This window comes from Salmo salar, unplaced genomic scaffold, assembly GCF_905237065.1.
Source record: "Salmo salar unplaced genomic scaffold, Ssal_v3.1, whole genome shotgun sequence".
NCBI lineage: Eukaryota > Metazoa > Chordata > Actinopteri > Salmoniformes > Salmonidae > Salmo > Salmo salar.
The window spans coordinates 281,678-295,634 of record NW_025547989.1 but is presented as its reverse complement, the minus strand read 5'-3'; the positions used below and the strand labels follow the sequence as shown (position 1 = coordinate 295,634).

The window sequence follows — 13,957 nt, the reverse complement described above, 5'->3', positions numbered from 1 at the left end:
CAACAGTTGTATTCGGCACATGTGAGTAAAGGGGGCAATGTCAGTCCATAAACATCTCTGCCCGCTGAGTACAGATGTAAATTCAACGTCTTTTCCAAGTTGGTTCAACGTAATATTATTGAAATGACGTGGAAACAACGTTGACTCGACTAGTGTTTTCCCAGTGGGTCCCGACCTGACATGGACAGCCAACACAAACCTACTGGGTGGAGGTACAGGACGGTCGGGCAGGCTGACTGGGTGGAGGAAGGACAGGAGCACCTCCACTACCAGGTTCAAGAATAGCTTTTATCTGACTGCTGTTTTTAATACTTTAGCATTTATGACTACTGTTTTTTTTATAATATTACCACTCTGGGCGTATTTTTACTGTATTCCTCGATGTGTGTTAAGTACTTTATCTGAGAGAGCTACAACGTAGAATTCCAATGTATGTATTAGTGTTAATAGGTATTTTGCAAATGGCAAATATAGTGTACTACTTAAATAAACTACTTGAATAAACTACTTAAATAAACTACTTAAATAAACTACTTGAATAAACTACTTGAATAAACTACTTGAATAAACTACTTGAATAAACTACTTAAATAAACTACTTAAATAAACTACTTGAATAAACTACTTGAATAAACTTCAAAAAGTATTCGATTGTGTTCAGAACTATCAGATGATTTCTGCACCACAGAAATATAACGATAGTATAATGTATATAATGATATTGTGTATATATGCTGATATGATGATATTTAAGGAAAGGGAACGGAGGACACAGGGTTTGACGATGGAAAAAGCGGCGTGCCTCCGACTAACAGCTGTAGTGGTGTTGGTCAGGAGGAGAACGGTTGGACTTTGAGCATATTGTGAGCACCCTGCCAGTGAAGCCGTTGAGCAGCTCTGCTATCTGGGGTGTAGCTCGTTTTGGCTCGGCGGCCGAGAGTCTTTCACTTCCTCAGTGTCAGAAGGCCGCTACGCGCACTATGCATCCGCCCCGACTACACACACACTATGAATCCGCCCCGACTACACACACACTATGCATCCGCCCCGACTACACACACACTATGCATCCGCCCCGACTACACACACACTGTGCTGCAACAGTCGTGTCTCTCTACTCAGATACCAGAGAGAGAGAGACATAGTCTGGATTTCCTCTTATCTGTTTGTCAGGGTTTAGGATGCATTTCCCTGATCAGAAAGGCTCAAGTCAGTGAGGGGGAGGAAAATGTGTCCCTGTCTGTAAGCATAGTTGGACCCAGAATCCCAGTTCTCAAACCGAGGGCCATAGATTATATTCCCTGCCATTCATTACGGTGTCTCCATCCTTTTTGCAGTAGACGTTTACCTCACTGTCAGCAGTTTGTTTTTTTAGTAAAGCCATAGAAGCTGAGTTGAAAATTAGATCCAATGTAAGCAGGTTTGCCACAATGGGGGCTAAAACTACAACTTTTACATCTTCTTGAGTCTTACCACAGTGACACTCAAACCACCCGCGTTTAACCCTGTTCTCAAAGCCCACTCTGGGTGTGAAATCTCCTTGGTGCAGTGTAGCGACCGTGGTGTGTTTGACACCTGCCGATTCACTCTCATGGCGATGCTTCCATTCGATAATACCGTCGCATGATCCAGAGAAGCGGAGTGTGACAGTGTCATTCAAAACGACTGTAATTGTAGAAAGCACGGAGGATTCCGTAATGTAGACAAACACATGGTGGGAAAAAGCGATAAATACTGTCTTCCAAAAACAATTCATTGTAGATTGCTGGTCTTCAGGTGCGCAAAGCTTCATAACGTCTGTCTGACTAGCGAAATGTCTGCAATCTATTCCAGATTTCCGTTCTGTGTTAAATAACCTGGGTTTGACTGACTATGCTGCTCAGCAGTAGCGGTCTTCAGGCGGGTGGCTTCTCTGGATAGCTTAGTGTCAGTGAGTAGAAAGGGAGTTGTAGCTGGTTTTATAGGGACTTGTACTGCCCTTTTCTTAGTCTGGATAGTAGTAGTTCTTACTCTCCTTTTGTGTTTTAGAATCAGGGTAATTGGGAATGTCTATGGCTCTCAATTAAAAGCACCAAAAGTGCAGCACAATCTCACATTCAATTTGTGCACATATGTACGTAATTCATTTCAGCAAATTTGGTACGTTTTTGTGTGGTTTAATTCGTGAGAAAAGACACCAATTTATGGGCTGCCAAAACATTGCCATCAAGGTAAGGGACGTTTCTATGGCGGGAGCGCTCTTTCAGAGAAACGCGCCGAAAAGTGCAGCCACTCCAGATCTAAACCACACTTTTGTTTTATCAAATTATCACAACACATATGTTGTAACATCGCTTATTTTTTGTTTGGGGGCTTCACCAGTGATTTTACCCACGCAGCACTGCTACAGGTGAAGACAGCAGTCAGTGGCAGGAGCACGGTAGACCAGCTGTACTACGGCTTGGCAGTCAAGTCTTTCACTTCCTTGTTTGAGCTATCAAAATACGCCAGCCTTATAAAAGCTCTTATAAATGGTTCTGCTGGTAGCAACATGGTGGTGTAATATAATATAAAACTATAATATAATAAAATGCTATAATACTATAATATAATACTATAATACTATAATATAATATATACCGCCCTTTCTGAATAGTGAAGAGTGTTTTTTGGCTTCCTGTCTAATTATGGTGGCATGGTTGCTTGTTTCCTCTCCAACTTCCTGATGACTGAAACTGACATGGTGGGATGATTGAGTGACTGTCAGTGACATAACAGGAGGGAAATTGCTGATTTACAACCACGTTTCTAAATGGCTCTTTGTGTGTTGTACTATTCTAACTCTTAACAGCAAGTTGAGACCCCTGGCTCTATTTTAACAAACCTGATGCGATGGTACATCTCAGCGCTGCTGGTGGAGCTGTAGGTTAGGGGGGTTTATCAGAAATACTTTTCTATTTTCACAACCAAGAATGATGGGCGAAGTGCTGGCGCAAAAGGGAAAGGTTTTGATGAAGAAACAAGTTGTTAGGGAAGCGGGTGGTGAATCACGATAGTGAATCATTCAAATTAGTTATTTGTTTTATGAACGAAAAACAAGGAACCAGTATTTTTGTTTAACAACAACAATTAATACATGTAAAATGTAATATCATAAAACTGCCAGTATAGAAAAGACACAAGGCATTGCTGTTGAACCAGCTGAGGGTAAGGGGTAGCCTGTGGAGGGCTTGTGTTTTGAACATATGAAACGGAAAACAAGATATTGTTACCGGTCATAACTTCTAAATACGAGGTATTCACTGAGGGTTCTCATATCTAGTTTCATGATGGGCCTGGACACATGTAGCCTACATGATGGAGAGGGTTTAACGCCCAAATCCGGAGCTACATGGTTAAAATAATGTAGGCCTGGACACATGCAGCCTACATCATGGAGAGGGTTTTACGCCCAAATCCGGAGCTACATGGTTAAAATAATGTAGGCCTGCCTACAATATAAAAAGGTCAGCAAATGTCAGCTCACTATTTTACTCCTCTCAAACTTGACCTTTTAATAAAGCTTAGTCGATAAAGATTTATTTCCAATCGGTTTCACGAGACAAACAAACGCTTTATCAACAGCCTTGATTACTGTCCAAATTCATACCATAATAGCATTAACACCAGTTTCTGGTTGGTATTAAATATCCTGAAATGCCTGAAATGAGACTTTGGATCCCGTTAACGTTTCCCATCTGAGCTCAAACGAGCTGATTGGTAAATTACCAATCCTTGCGCAACAGTTTGAAAATAGCAGAGCGCTGACTTTGACTTTAACAGGTTGAAATTGCCAAAGAACGTACGTGCATTTCACACTAGCGCCACCTTAACCCCTCCTAATATATATACAGTGGGGGAAAAAGTATTTGATCCCCTGCTGATTTTGTACGTTTGCCCACTGGTAAAGAAAGGATCAGTCTATAATTTTAATGGTAGGTTTATTTGAACAGTGAGAGACAGAATAACAACAAAAATATCCAGAAAAACACATGTAAAAAATGTTAGAAAATGATTTGCATTTTAATGCAGGGGGATCAAAAACTTTTTTCCCCACTGTATATATACTGTATATGTGTATATATAGTAACCGTCAAAAGTTTGGATACCTACTCATTCAAGGGTTTTTCTTTATTTGTATTATTTCTACATTGTAGAATAGCAGTGAAGAAACTCTGAAATAACTCATAAGGAACCATGTAGTAACCAAAAAGTGTTGGTCGGTGGTTCCCACCGTGAAGCATGGAGTAGTTACTCTCAGTTGTATGAATGAATGTGAGTCTCTTTGTTTGGTCAACCTGTCATCAACAATATCCTAACTAACTGGCCTGTGGTGATGTCAGTGGGGGCTCTAAACACCACGGAAAGGAGTTATTTCCTTGTTTTTTATCACCACCACCAGAAAATGGGCTTTGTGTGCAATGGATCTGGTAATTATGGTGGTGATGATAGATGTTATCCACCATTGCAAGGGAGGGGAGGGAGGGAAAAGTAAATATGTTATAATCCATTTAACAGCTTTCAACCTCAAGGTGACATGGTGGGAGAGAGGTGTTGCTGGTTGTGTTTAACTACAACCTCAAGGTGACATGGTGAGAGAGAGGTGTTGCTGGTTGTGTTTAACTACAACCTCAAGGTGACATGGTGAGAGAGAGGTGTTGCTAGTTGTGTTTAACTACAACCTCAAGGTGACATGGTGAGAGAGAGGTGTTGCTGGTTGTGTTTAACTACAACCTCAAGGTGACATGGTGAGAGAGAGGTGTTGCTAGTTGTGTTTAACTACAACCTCAAGGTGACATGGTGAGAGAGAGGTGTTGCTGGTTGTGTTTAACTACAACCTCAAGGTGACATGGTGAGAGAGAGGTGTTGCTGGTTGTGTTTAACTACAACCTCAAGGTGACATGGTGAGAGAGAGGTGTTGCTAGTTGTGTTTAACTACAACCTCAAGGTGACATGGTGAGAGAGAGGTGTTGCTGGTTGTGTTTAACTACAACCTCAAGGTGACATGGTGAGAGAGAGGTGTTGCTAGTTGTGTTTAACTACAACCTCAAGGTGACATGGTGGGAGAGAGGTGTTGCTAGTTGTGTTTAACTACAACCTCAAGGTGACATGGTGAGAGAGAGAGGTGTTGCTGGTTGTGTTTAACTACAACCTCAAGGTGACATGGTGAGAGAGAGGTGTTGCTGGTTGTGTTTAACTACAACCTCAAGGTGACATGGTGAGAGAGAGGTGTTGCTAGTTGTGTTTAACTACAACCTCAAGGTGACATGGTGAGAGAGAGGTGTTGCTAGTTGTGTTTAACTACAACCTCAAGGTGACATGGTGAGAGAGAGGTGTTGCTGGTTGTGTTTAACTACAACCTCAAGGTGACATGGTGAGAGAGAGGTGTTGCTAGTTGTGTTTAACTACAACCTCAAGGTGACATGGTGAGAGAGAGGTGTTGCTGGTTGTGTTTAACTACAACCTCAAGGTGACATGGTGAGAGAGAGGTGTTGCTGGTTGTGTTTAACTACAACCTCAAGGTGACATGGTGAGAGAGAGGTGTTGCTAGTTGTGTTTAACTACAACCTCAAGGTGACATGGTGAGAGAGAGGTGTTGCTGGTTGTGTTTAACTACAACCTCAAGGTGACATGGTGAGAGAGAGGTGTTGCTGGTTGTGTTTAACTACAACATTTGTTTTATTGCTTCTCTTCAACTTGGACTTGATTTCCTCTATTTCTGTATCACCAGAACTAATAACCCTGAAGACTATGTTGTGGAACAGTCCAGTCGAGAGAAGGTCAGGAGATGCTTGGGACATGGTCTTTTGTAGCTCAGTTGGTAAAACATGACACTTGTCACGCCAGGGTAGCGGGTTTGATTCCTGGGACCACCCATTCCTAAAAATGTATGAGCACATGACTTTAAGTCACTTTGTATAAAAGCATCTGCTACATGGCATATATTATGGTAAAAAAAAAAAAAATCTGTGAATATGACATTTATAGGAGTAATTTATATAGTTTATAATGGGCTAAATCAGGGTTTATATATCATGAAATGAAGATATCCGATTAACCCTTTCTAGGTACGTGAGCCAATGCATTTTTCCTATCAGATAAAACAAAATTGTATTTGTCACATGTGCCAAATACAACAGGTGTAGTAGACCTTACCGTGAAATACTTACAAGCCCTTAACAAACAATACAATTAAAACAATAGAAAATATTTACTAAATACACTAAAGTAAAAAATAAAAAGTAAAACAATAAATGAGCAATAACGAGGCTATATATTTCTTTATAATTTAACCTTTATTTAACCAGGTAAAACCCAATGAGGTTGAAAAACTATTTTGCGACGCGACCTGGCAAGAAGGTAAAACAGGGAATAGCAGCGGGTCCATAAAATATTACAGAAAAATACAAAATAAACACAATATACAAATTGTCACAGGTTACAATTGAAGATTTGAAACAACTGCAGTTATCAAACAGTGTTGTCGATCAGAGTCTTAAAAACAGGCAAGGACACTAACTCCCCTAACTTTACAATATTTTGAAGCATGTTCCAGCACGAAGGGGCATTATGGGAAAAGATTGTTTCCCCATCTCAGTTCTAGCCTTAGGAACATACAAGGACAGCAGCGACTATGAACAAAGACTATATTGAGTGACTGATCTGGTCAGTAAGGAACAGAGATACAAAGGGAGTTGTCCCATCAATACTTTGGACACAAAAGTGTACCAGTGATTTAGCCTCCTGGTGGAGGGAGAGGTCCATTGCACCATAGCATGCAGATCACAGTGATGGGGGAGTGATCTAGCATTTGTAATACATCTTAAAGCACCATGATACACTGTGTCCTGAGTCATATATACAGGGGCTACCCATACCGAGTCAATGTACGGGGTACAGGTTAGTCGAGGTCATTTGTACATGTAGGTGGACCTAGACTTGGCGCTACGGTACCGCTTTGCCATGCGGTAGCAGATACAACAGTCTTTGACTTGGGTGACTGGAGTCTCACAATTTTTTGGGCCTTTCCTCTCACACCGCCTAGTATATAGGTCCTGGATGGTAGGAAGCTTGGCCCCAGTGATGTACTGGGCAGTACTCAGCAGTAACACCTTACGGTCGGATGCCGAGCAGTTGCCATACCAGGCCGTGATGCAACCGGTCAGAATGCTCTCGATGGTGCAGCTGTATAACTTTCTGAGGATCTGGGGACCCATGCCAAGTCTTTTCAGTCTCCTGAGGGGCAAAAGGTGTTGTCGGGCCCTCTTCACAACTGTCTTGGTGTGTTTGGACTATGACAGTTTGCTGGTGATGTGGTCATCTTGACTGACAGAGACCAGGGAACAATGCCAGACTGTATCTCTCACACTTCTAAAATGAATATTATGTAGTTTCTACTCATTTTTGCAGAAAACCTATATCATATTTAGTTTTTAAGGGATTGACCTGGATCTTTGGGGCGGCAGGTAGCAGAGGTGGGACCAAGTCATTGTTTTACAAGTCACAAGTAAGTCTCAAGTCTAAGCACTCAAGTCCCAAGTCAAGGCCCAAGTCAATACAGGCAAGTCTCAAGTCCTTTGAGTTTCGAGTCCTAAACAAGTCATAATGTGCTCTTCACCAAATCAGGGGTGGTTCTGGGGGGGCAGTGCCCCTGTGACAACAATTTTGGACCCCCTTGTGGCCCCCCTAAATGTGGAGTATGAAATTATTTTTACATAACTAATTTTTGCTATCCTTCTTTTTTTACATCCGTTATTAGACAGTGGCAACGCGGAACACTAATGATTATGAACATGGTCTTTTGCCTGCTAATGCCTGCAATGCAGTGAAGAAAACGATATGACAACAATAACGTCTAATGTAACTGGCCCCTCTAACAGTACAACTGGCCCCAGCTTGGCCCCCCCCAGTTGAAATGGTCTAGAACCGCCACTGCAACAAATGTAATACCATTTCATATTTTTAACAAGAGTAACAGCTAGTATATTACATTTATGCAAATCATGAATGCTTTTAAAAATATCTATATATTTATTACTTTCCAAATAAATGTTATATTTCCATGGAAATACATGGGTAGTCATGAGAAAGACCCCCTCTCTCTCTCTGTGACAGCGGGAGAGGCGTGGTAGGCTGGGTCGGGTCGTGTGGGGTGGTTGCTCTCCTGTAGATGAATTGAGCAGCAGAGTATCTGCTGGCCATCCAACATGGCAACTCACATAGAAATACAACACCTACAACAGCCTTTGCCGTGTAGAATAGAGAATCGAGTACAGATCTATATGTTGCATTTCTATCTGGAAAACTGTATCTGAATGCGGTGCCTCATGAAATAAGCCGCCGTTCTTCATTCATTATCAATGGAGAAAGCTCAAAACTGCGGAGGACAGCAGAGAGAGGGATGGTGGGATTTGTGTGAAGCATAAACACAGAGGTTCAAGCACTCGCTGTAATCAGCAGGTTAGGAAGAGTACACAACCATTCTAGGAGGCACTCTGCCACAAATGTGCTCATTTGATCTTTTCCAGCTCCAAACAGCGTGGTGTCGAGTCAAACTGTAAATCTAATCTAGGCAAGCAGTAAGGAGCTTGCATAACAATACAGGCTCCAGGCATCACAAGCAAAAAGAAACGATGGACAGCTGTCGGCTATATTAGCCATGACTTACCGTTCTTTGTGCAGCTTCAAATGTCGAACAAAGTTGTAAATTGTTGCGCCTCCGTCTGTAATTTTCTTCCTGCATGTTTTGCAAGTTGCAATCCGTTTTTTGTTGGCACAGCGTCGTCTTTATATCCGAAAATAATAATTTTGTGTATCATCTTTCCAAGGGCTCCTTCTGAATTCACCCGTCGCTGTTCCTCTGCACTGCCACGCACAATTTGATTGGCTGATGTCTGATTCAAACTGTAATCCGTTAAATGAAGAGTTGATGCTCTGACCTCTTTTTAATAGCATCATTTTTAATATCTGGGCTTGGGGAGGGTATCAAGTCAGGTCGAGTCATAAGGCTCAAGTCCAAGTCAAGTCACAAGTCATTGGTGTTAAAGTCAAAGTCGAGTTGCAAGTCATCATTATTGTGACTCGAGTCTGACTCAAGTCCAAGTCATGTGACTAGAGTCCACACCTCTGGCAGGTAGCCTAGTGGTTAGAGCGTTGGACTAGTAACCGAAAGGTTACAAGTTACGAAGGTTGCAAGATCGAATCCCTGAGCTGACAAGGTGAAAACCTGTCATTCTGCTGCTGAACAAGGCAATTAATTAACCCACTGTTCCTAGGCTGTCATTGAAAATAAGAATTTGTTCTTAACTGACTTGCCTAGTTAAATAAAGGTTAAAAAAAAATCTCAAGATTATATATGCACAGACAGTGGGTTTAAAGGTTAGAGGTCAACTGGGGAAACAATTTGACTAACCCTAAAAGCTTCCTGTAGCCCTCCTCATATTGTATGAATTGGATTTGTAACATACTGTATGGTACAAATAAAAAATATACAAATTCAGGGACCTGTTTTGGCTCCTGAGCAGTTAAAAAAAATACTGGCTGAAATTATACAACACCTCTACAATGCATCTCTAAAGATAGTTGGAAAGGAGTCAAGTGGTTTTATAAGGACAGATTTACTACATGGTGGAACTGTATTTTCCAAAGGAATTAAACATTGAGGACTAAAGAAAAAGGGTCAATAATTAAAAAAGTTCATTTTAGATGAACACAGTTTCATGTTTTAGCCTGGTTTGTTTTTGATGTTTTATCCCTCGCTGAAAAAACAGGTGCAACCTCTTCCTCTCTTTAGAAACCTGGGCTGAAGTCCCTCCAAAGGACCAGTATGGGTTGAAGGGAGGTTCAGTGTGTCTGGCTGTACCAGAACCACCTGAGGATCTTAAAGGATTTAGATGGAAGGTCAACAGTACTGTAATAGTTGATGATAAAGAGATCTCTCCTAAATACAAGGAGAAGGTGCATTATAATCTAGTGAACCACTCTGTGCATTAAGAATCTGAGTAAAAAAGACAGGGGAACTTGCAACGTAAGCTTAACTTCCTGAACATTCGAGACGTGTAGTCCACTTGTCATTCCAATCTCCTTTGCATTAGCGTAGCCTCTTCTGTAGCTTGTCTACTATGTGTCTGTCTATCCCTGTTCTCTCTCCTCTGCACAGGCCATACAAACGCTCCACACCGCGTGGCCGCTGCCACTCTAACCTGGTGGTCCCAGCGCGCACGACCCACGTGGAGTTCCAGGTCTCCGGCAGCCTCTGGAACTGCCGGTCTGCTGCCAACAAGGCTGAGTTCATCTCAGCCTATGCTACCCTCCAGTCCCTAGACTTCCTGGCGCTGACGGAAACATGGATTACCACAGATAACACTGCTACTCCTACTGCTCTCTCTTCGTCTGACTACGTGTTCTCACATACCCCTAGAGCATCGAGCCAGCGGGGTGGTGGCACTGGAATCCTCATCTCTCCCAAGTGGACATTCTCTCTTTCTCCCCTGACCCATCTGTCTATCTCCTCATTTGAATTCCATGCTGTCACAGTTACCAGCCCTTTCAAGCTTAACATCCTTATCATTTATCGCCCTCCAGGTTCCCTTGGAGAGTTCATCAATGAGCTTGACGCCTTGATAAGTTCCTTTCCTGAGGATGGCTCACCTCTCACAGTTCTGGGTGACTTTAACCTCCCCACGTCTACCTTCGACTCATTCCTCTCTGCCTCCTTCTTTCCACTCCTCTCCTCTTTCGACCTCACCCTCTCACCTTCCCCCCTACTCACAAGGCAGGCAATACGCTTGACCTCATCTTTACTAGATGCTGTTCTTCCACTAATCTCATTGCAACTCCCCTCCAAGTCTCCGACCACTACCTTGTATCCTTTTCCCTCTCGCTCTCATCCAACACTTCTCACTCTCCCCTACTCGGATGGTATTGCGCCGTCCCAACCTTCGCTCTCTCTCTCCCGCTACTCTCTCCTCTTCCATCCTATCATCTCTTCCCTCTGCTCAAACGTTCTCCAACCTATCTCCTGATTCTGCCTCCTCAACCCTCCTCTCCTCCCTCTCTGCATCCTTTGATTTCCTCTGTCCCCTATCCTCCAGGCCGGCTCGGTCCTCCCCTCCTGCTCCGTGGCTCGACGACTCACTGCGAGCTCACAGAACAGGGCTCCGGGCAGCCGAGCGGAAATGGAGGAAAACTCGCCTCCCCTGCGGACCTGGCATCCTTTCACTCCCTCCTCTCTACATTTTCCTCTTCTGTCTCTGCTGCTAAAGCCACTTTCTACCACTCTAAACACCAAGCATCTGCCTCTAACCCTAGGAAGCTCTTTGCTACCTTCTCCTCCCTCCTGAATCCTCCTCCCCCTCCCCCCTCCTCCCTCTCTGCGGATGACTTCGTCAACCATTTTGAAAAGAAGGTTAACGACATCCGATCCTCGTTTGCTAAGTCAAACGACACTGCTGGTCCTGCTCACACTGCCCTACCCTGTGCTTTGACCTCTTTCTCCCCTCTCTCTCAGATGAAATCTCGCGTCTTGTGACGGCCGGCCGCCCAACAACCTGCCCACTTGACCCTATCCCCTCCTCTCTTCTCCAGACCATTTCCGGAGACCTTCTCCCCTACCTCACCTCGCTCATCAACTCATCCTTGACCGCTGGCTACGTCCCTTCCGTCTTCAAGAGAGCGAGAGTTGCACCCCTTCTGAAAAAACCTACACTCGATCCCTCCGATGTCAACAACTACAGACCAGTATCCCTTCTTTCCTTTCTCTCCAAAACTCTTGAACGCGCCGTCCTTGGCCAGCTCTCTTGCTATCTCTCTCAGAATGACCTTCTTGATCCTAATCAGTCAGGTTTCAAGACTGGGCATTCAACTGAGACTGCTCTTCTCTGTGTCACGGAGGCTCTCCGCACTGCTAAAGCTAACTCTCTCTCCTCTGCTCTCATCCTTCTAGACCTATCTGCTGCCTTTGATACCGTGAACCATCAGATCCTCCTCTCCACCCTCTCCGAGCTGGGCATCTCCGGCGCCGCCCACGCTTGGATTGCGTCCTACCTGACAGGTCGCTCCTACCAGGTGGCGTGGCGAGAATCTGTCTCCGCACCACGTGCTCTCACCACTGGTGTCCCCCAGGGCTCTGTTCTTGGCCCACTCCTATTCTCGCTATACACCAAGTCACTTGGCTCTGTCATATCCTCACATGGTCTCTCATATCATTGCTATGCAGATGACACACAATTAATCTTCTCCTTTCCCCCTTCTGACAACCAGGTGGCGAATCGCATCTCTGCATGTCTGGCAGACATATCAGTGTGGATGACGGATCACCACCTCAAGCTGAACCTCGGCAAGACGGAGCTGCTCTTCCTCCCGGGGAAGGACTGCCCGTTCCATGATCTCGCCATCACGGTTGACAACTCCCTTGTGTCCTCCTCCCAGAGTGCTAAGAGCCTCGGCGTGACCCTGGACAACACCCTGTCGTTCTCCACCAACATCAAGGCGGTGACCCGATCCTGTAGGTTCATGCTCTACAACATTCGCAGAGTACGACCCTGCCTCACACAGGAAGCGGCGCAGGTCCTAATCCAGGCACTTGTCATCTCCCGTCTGGATTATTGCAACTCGCTGTTGGCTGGGCTCCCTGCCTGTGCCATTAAACCCCTACAACTCATCCAGAACGCCGCAGCCCGTCTGGTGTTCAACCTTCCCAAGTTCTCTCACGTCACCCCGCTCCTCCGCTCTCTCCACTGGCTTCCAGTCGAAGCTCGCATCCGCTACAAGACCATGGTGCTTGCCTACGGAGCTGTGAGGGGAACGGCACCTCCGTACCTTCAGGCTCTGATCAGGCCCTACACCCAAACAAGGGCACTCCGTTCATCCACCTCTGGCCTGCTCGCCTCCCTACCTCTGAGGAAGCACAGTTCCCGCTCAGCCCAGTCGAAACTGTTCGCTGCTCTGGCACCCCAATGGTGGAACAAGCTCCCTCACGACGCCAGGACAGCGGAGTCAATCACCACCTTCCGGAGACACCTGAAACCCCACCTCTTCAAGGAATACCTGGGATAGGATAAAGTAATCCTTCTAACCCCCCCCTTAAAAGATTTAGATGCACTATTGTAAAGTGGTTGTTCCACTGGATATTATAATGTGAATGCACCAACTTGTAAGTCGCTCTGGATAAGAGCGTCTGCTAAATGACTTAAATGTAAAATGTAAATGTACATGAGAGAAATTGGGAAGCGTCAACTACTACGTACAGACTAACAGTGCAGGGGGGATTTTGTGCAGTTTCATTTGTCGCTCTTGCTGCTGGTGAGTCTCTGATCCACCTCTACGCAGATGACACCATTCTGTATACTTCTGGCCCTTCTTTGGACACTTTGGACACAAAACGACAAATTAAGAAAGACTACAAAATGAAATGCTTCACATAAACATATTCAAAGTACATCTACAAGAACAAATATAGCGATATACAGATAATGTTTGCTATTTCAGTTGTCATTGATTGTCATTTCCCCTCATCCCAATTCACGTCTACATCTGTAGAACCTTTCCATTTAACTGCATAGTGGGCCAGCCAACATGGGACAAGTGCTGGGGAAAAACCTTTCCATTTAACTGCATAGTAGGCCAGTGTCATAAAAATAGTTGTACTCATCCTTGAAAATGTCGTACTGGAGAAAAGAGGACCAAAACGCAGCAGGTATGTGCAGGCTCATCTTGACTTTTATTCACTATCAAAATGAATGCCAAAATAACAAACCATGAGAATGAACGAACAACCAACAGTCTGGCAAAGCATAGGCTCAACACAGAACAATTCCCCACAACCCCAAAGACAAACACACACACCTATATAGGACTTCCAATCAAAGGCAACTATACACACCTGCCTTCAATTGGAAGTCCCAATCATCAACCCAACATTTAACAAACACAAACATGC

The 13,957-nt window shown here is 44.2% G+C and overlaps 1 protein-coding gene across 6 annotated transcripts in view; it reads left to right on the top strand.

The window, feature by feature from the left end:
- Positions 1-13,957, top strand: part of LOC106597706 (uncharacterized) — a 159,546-nt gene that overhangs the window by 18,947 nt on the left and 126,642 nt on the right. For 3 of the 6 annotated variants that reach the window (XM_045711799.1, XM_045711800.1, XM_045711798.1), the window contains one exon: positions 1,134-1,141. The exons of the other annotated variants lie outside the window; for them this stretch is intronic. In XM_045711799.1, the coding sequence (XP_045567755.1) occupies positions 1,134-1,141 (8 nt within the window). The remainder of the gene's footprint in view (positions 1-1,133; positions 1,142-13,957) is intronic. 6 annotated transcript variants of the gene reach the window in all.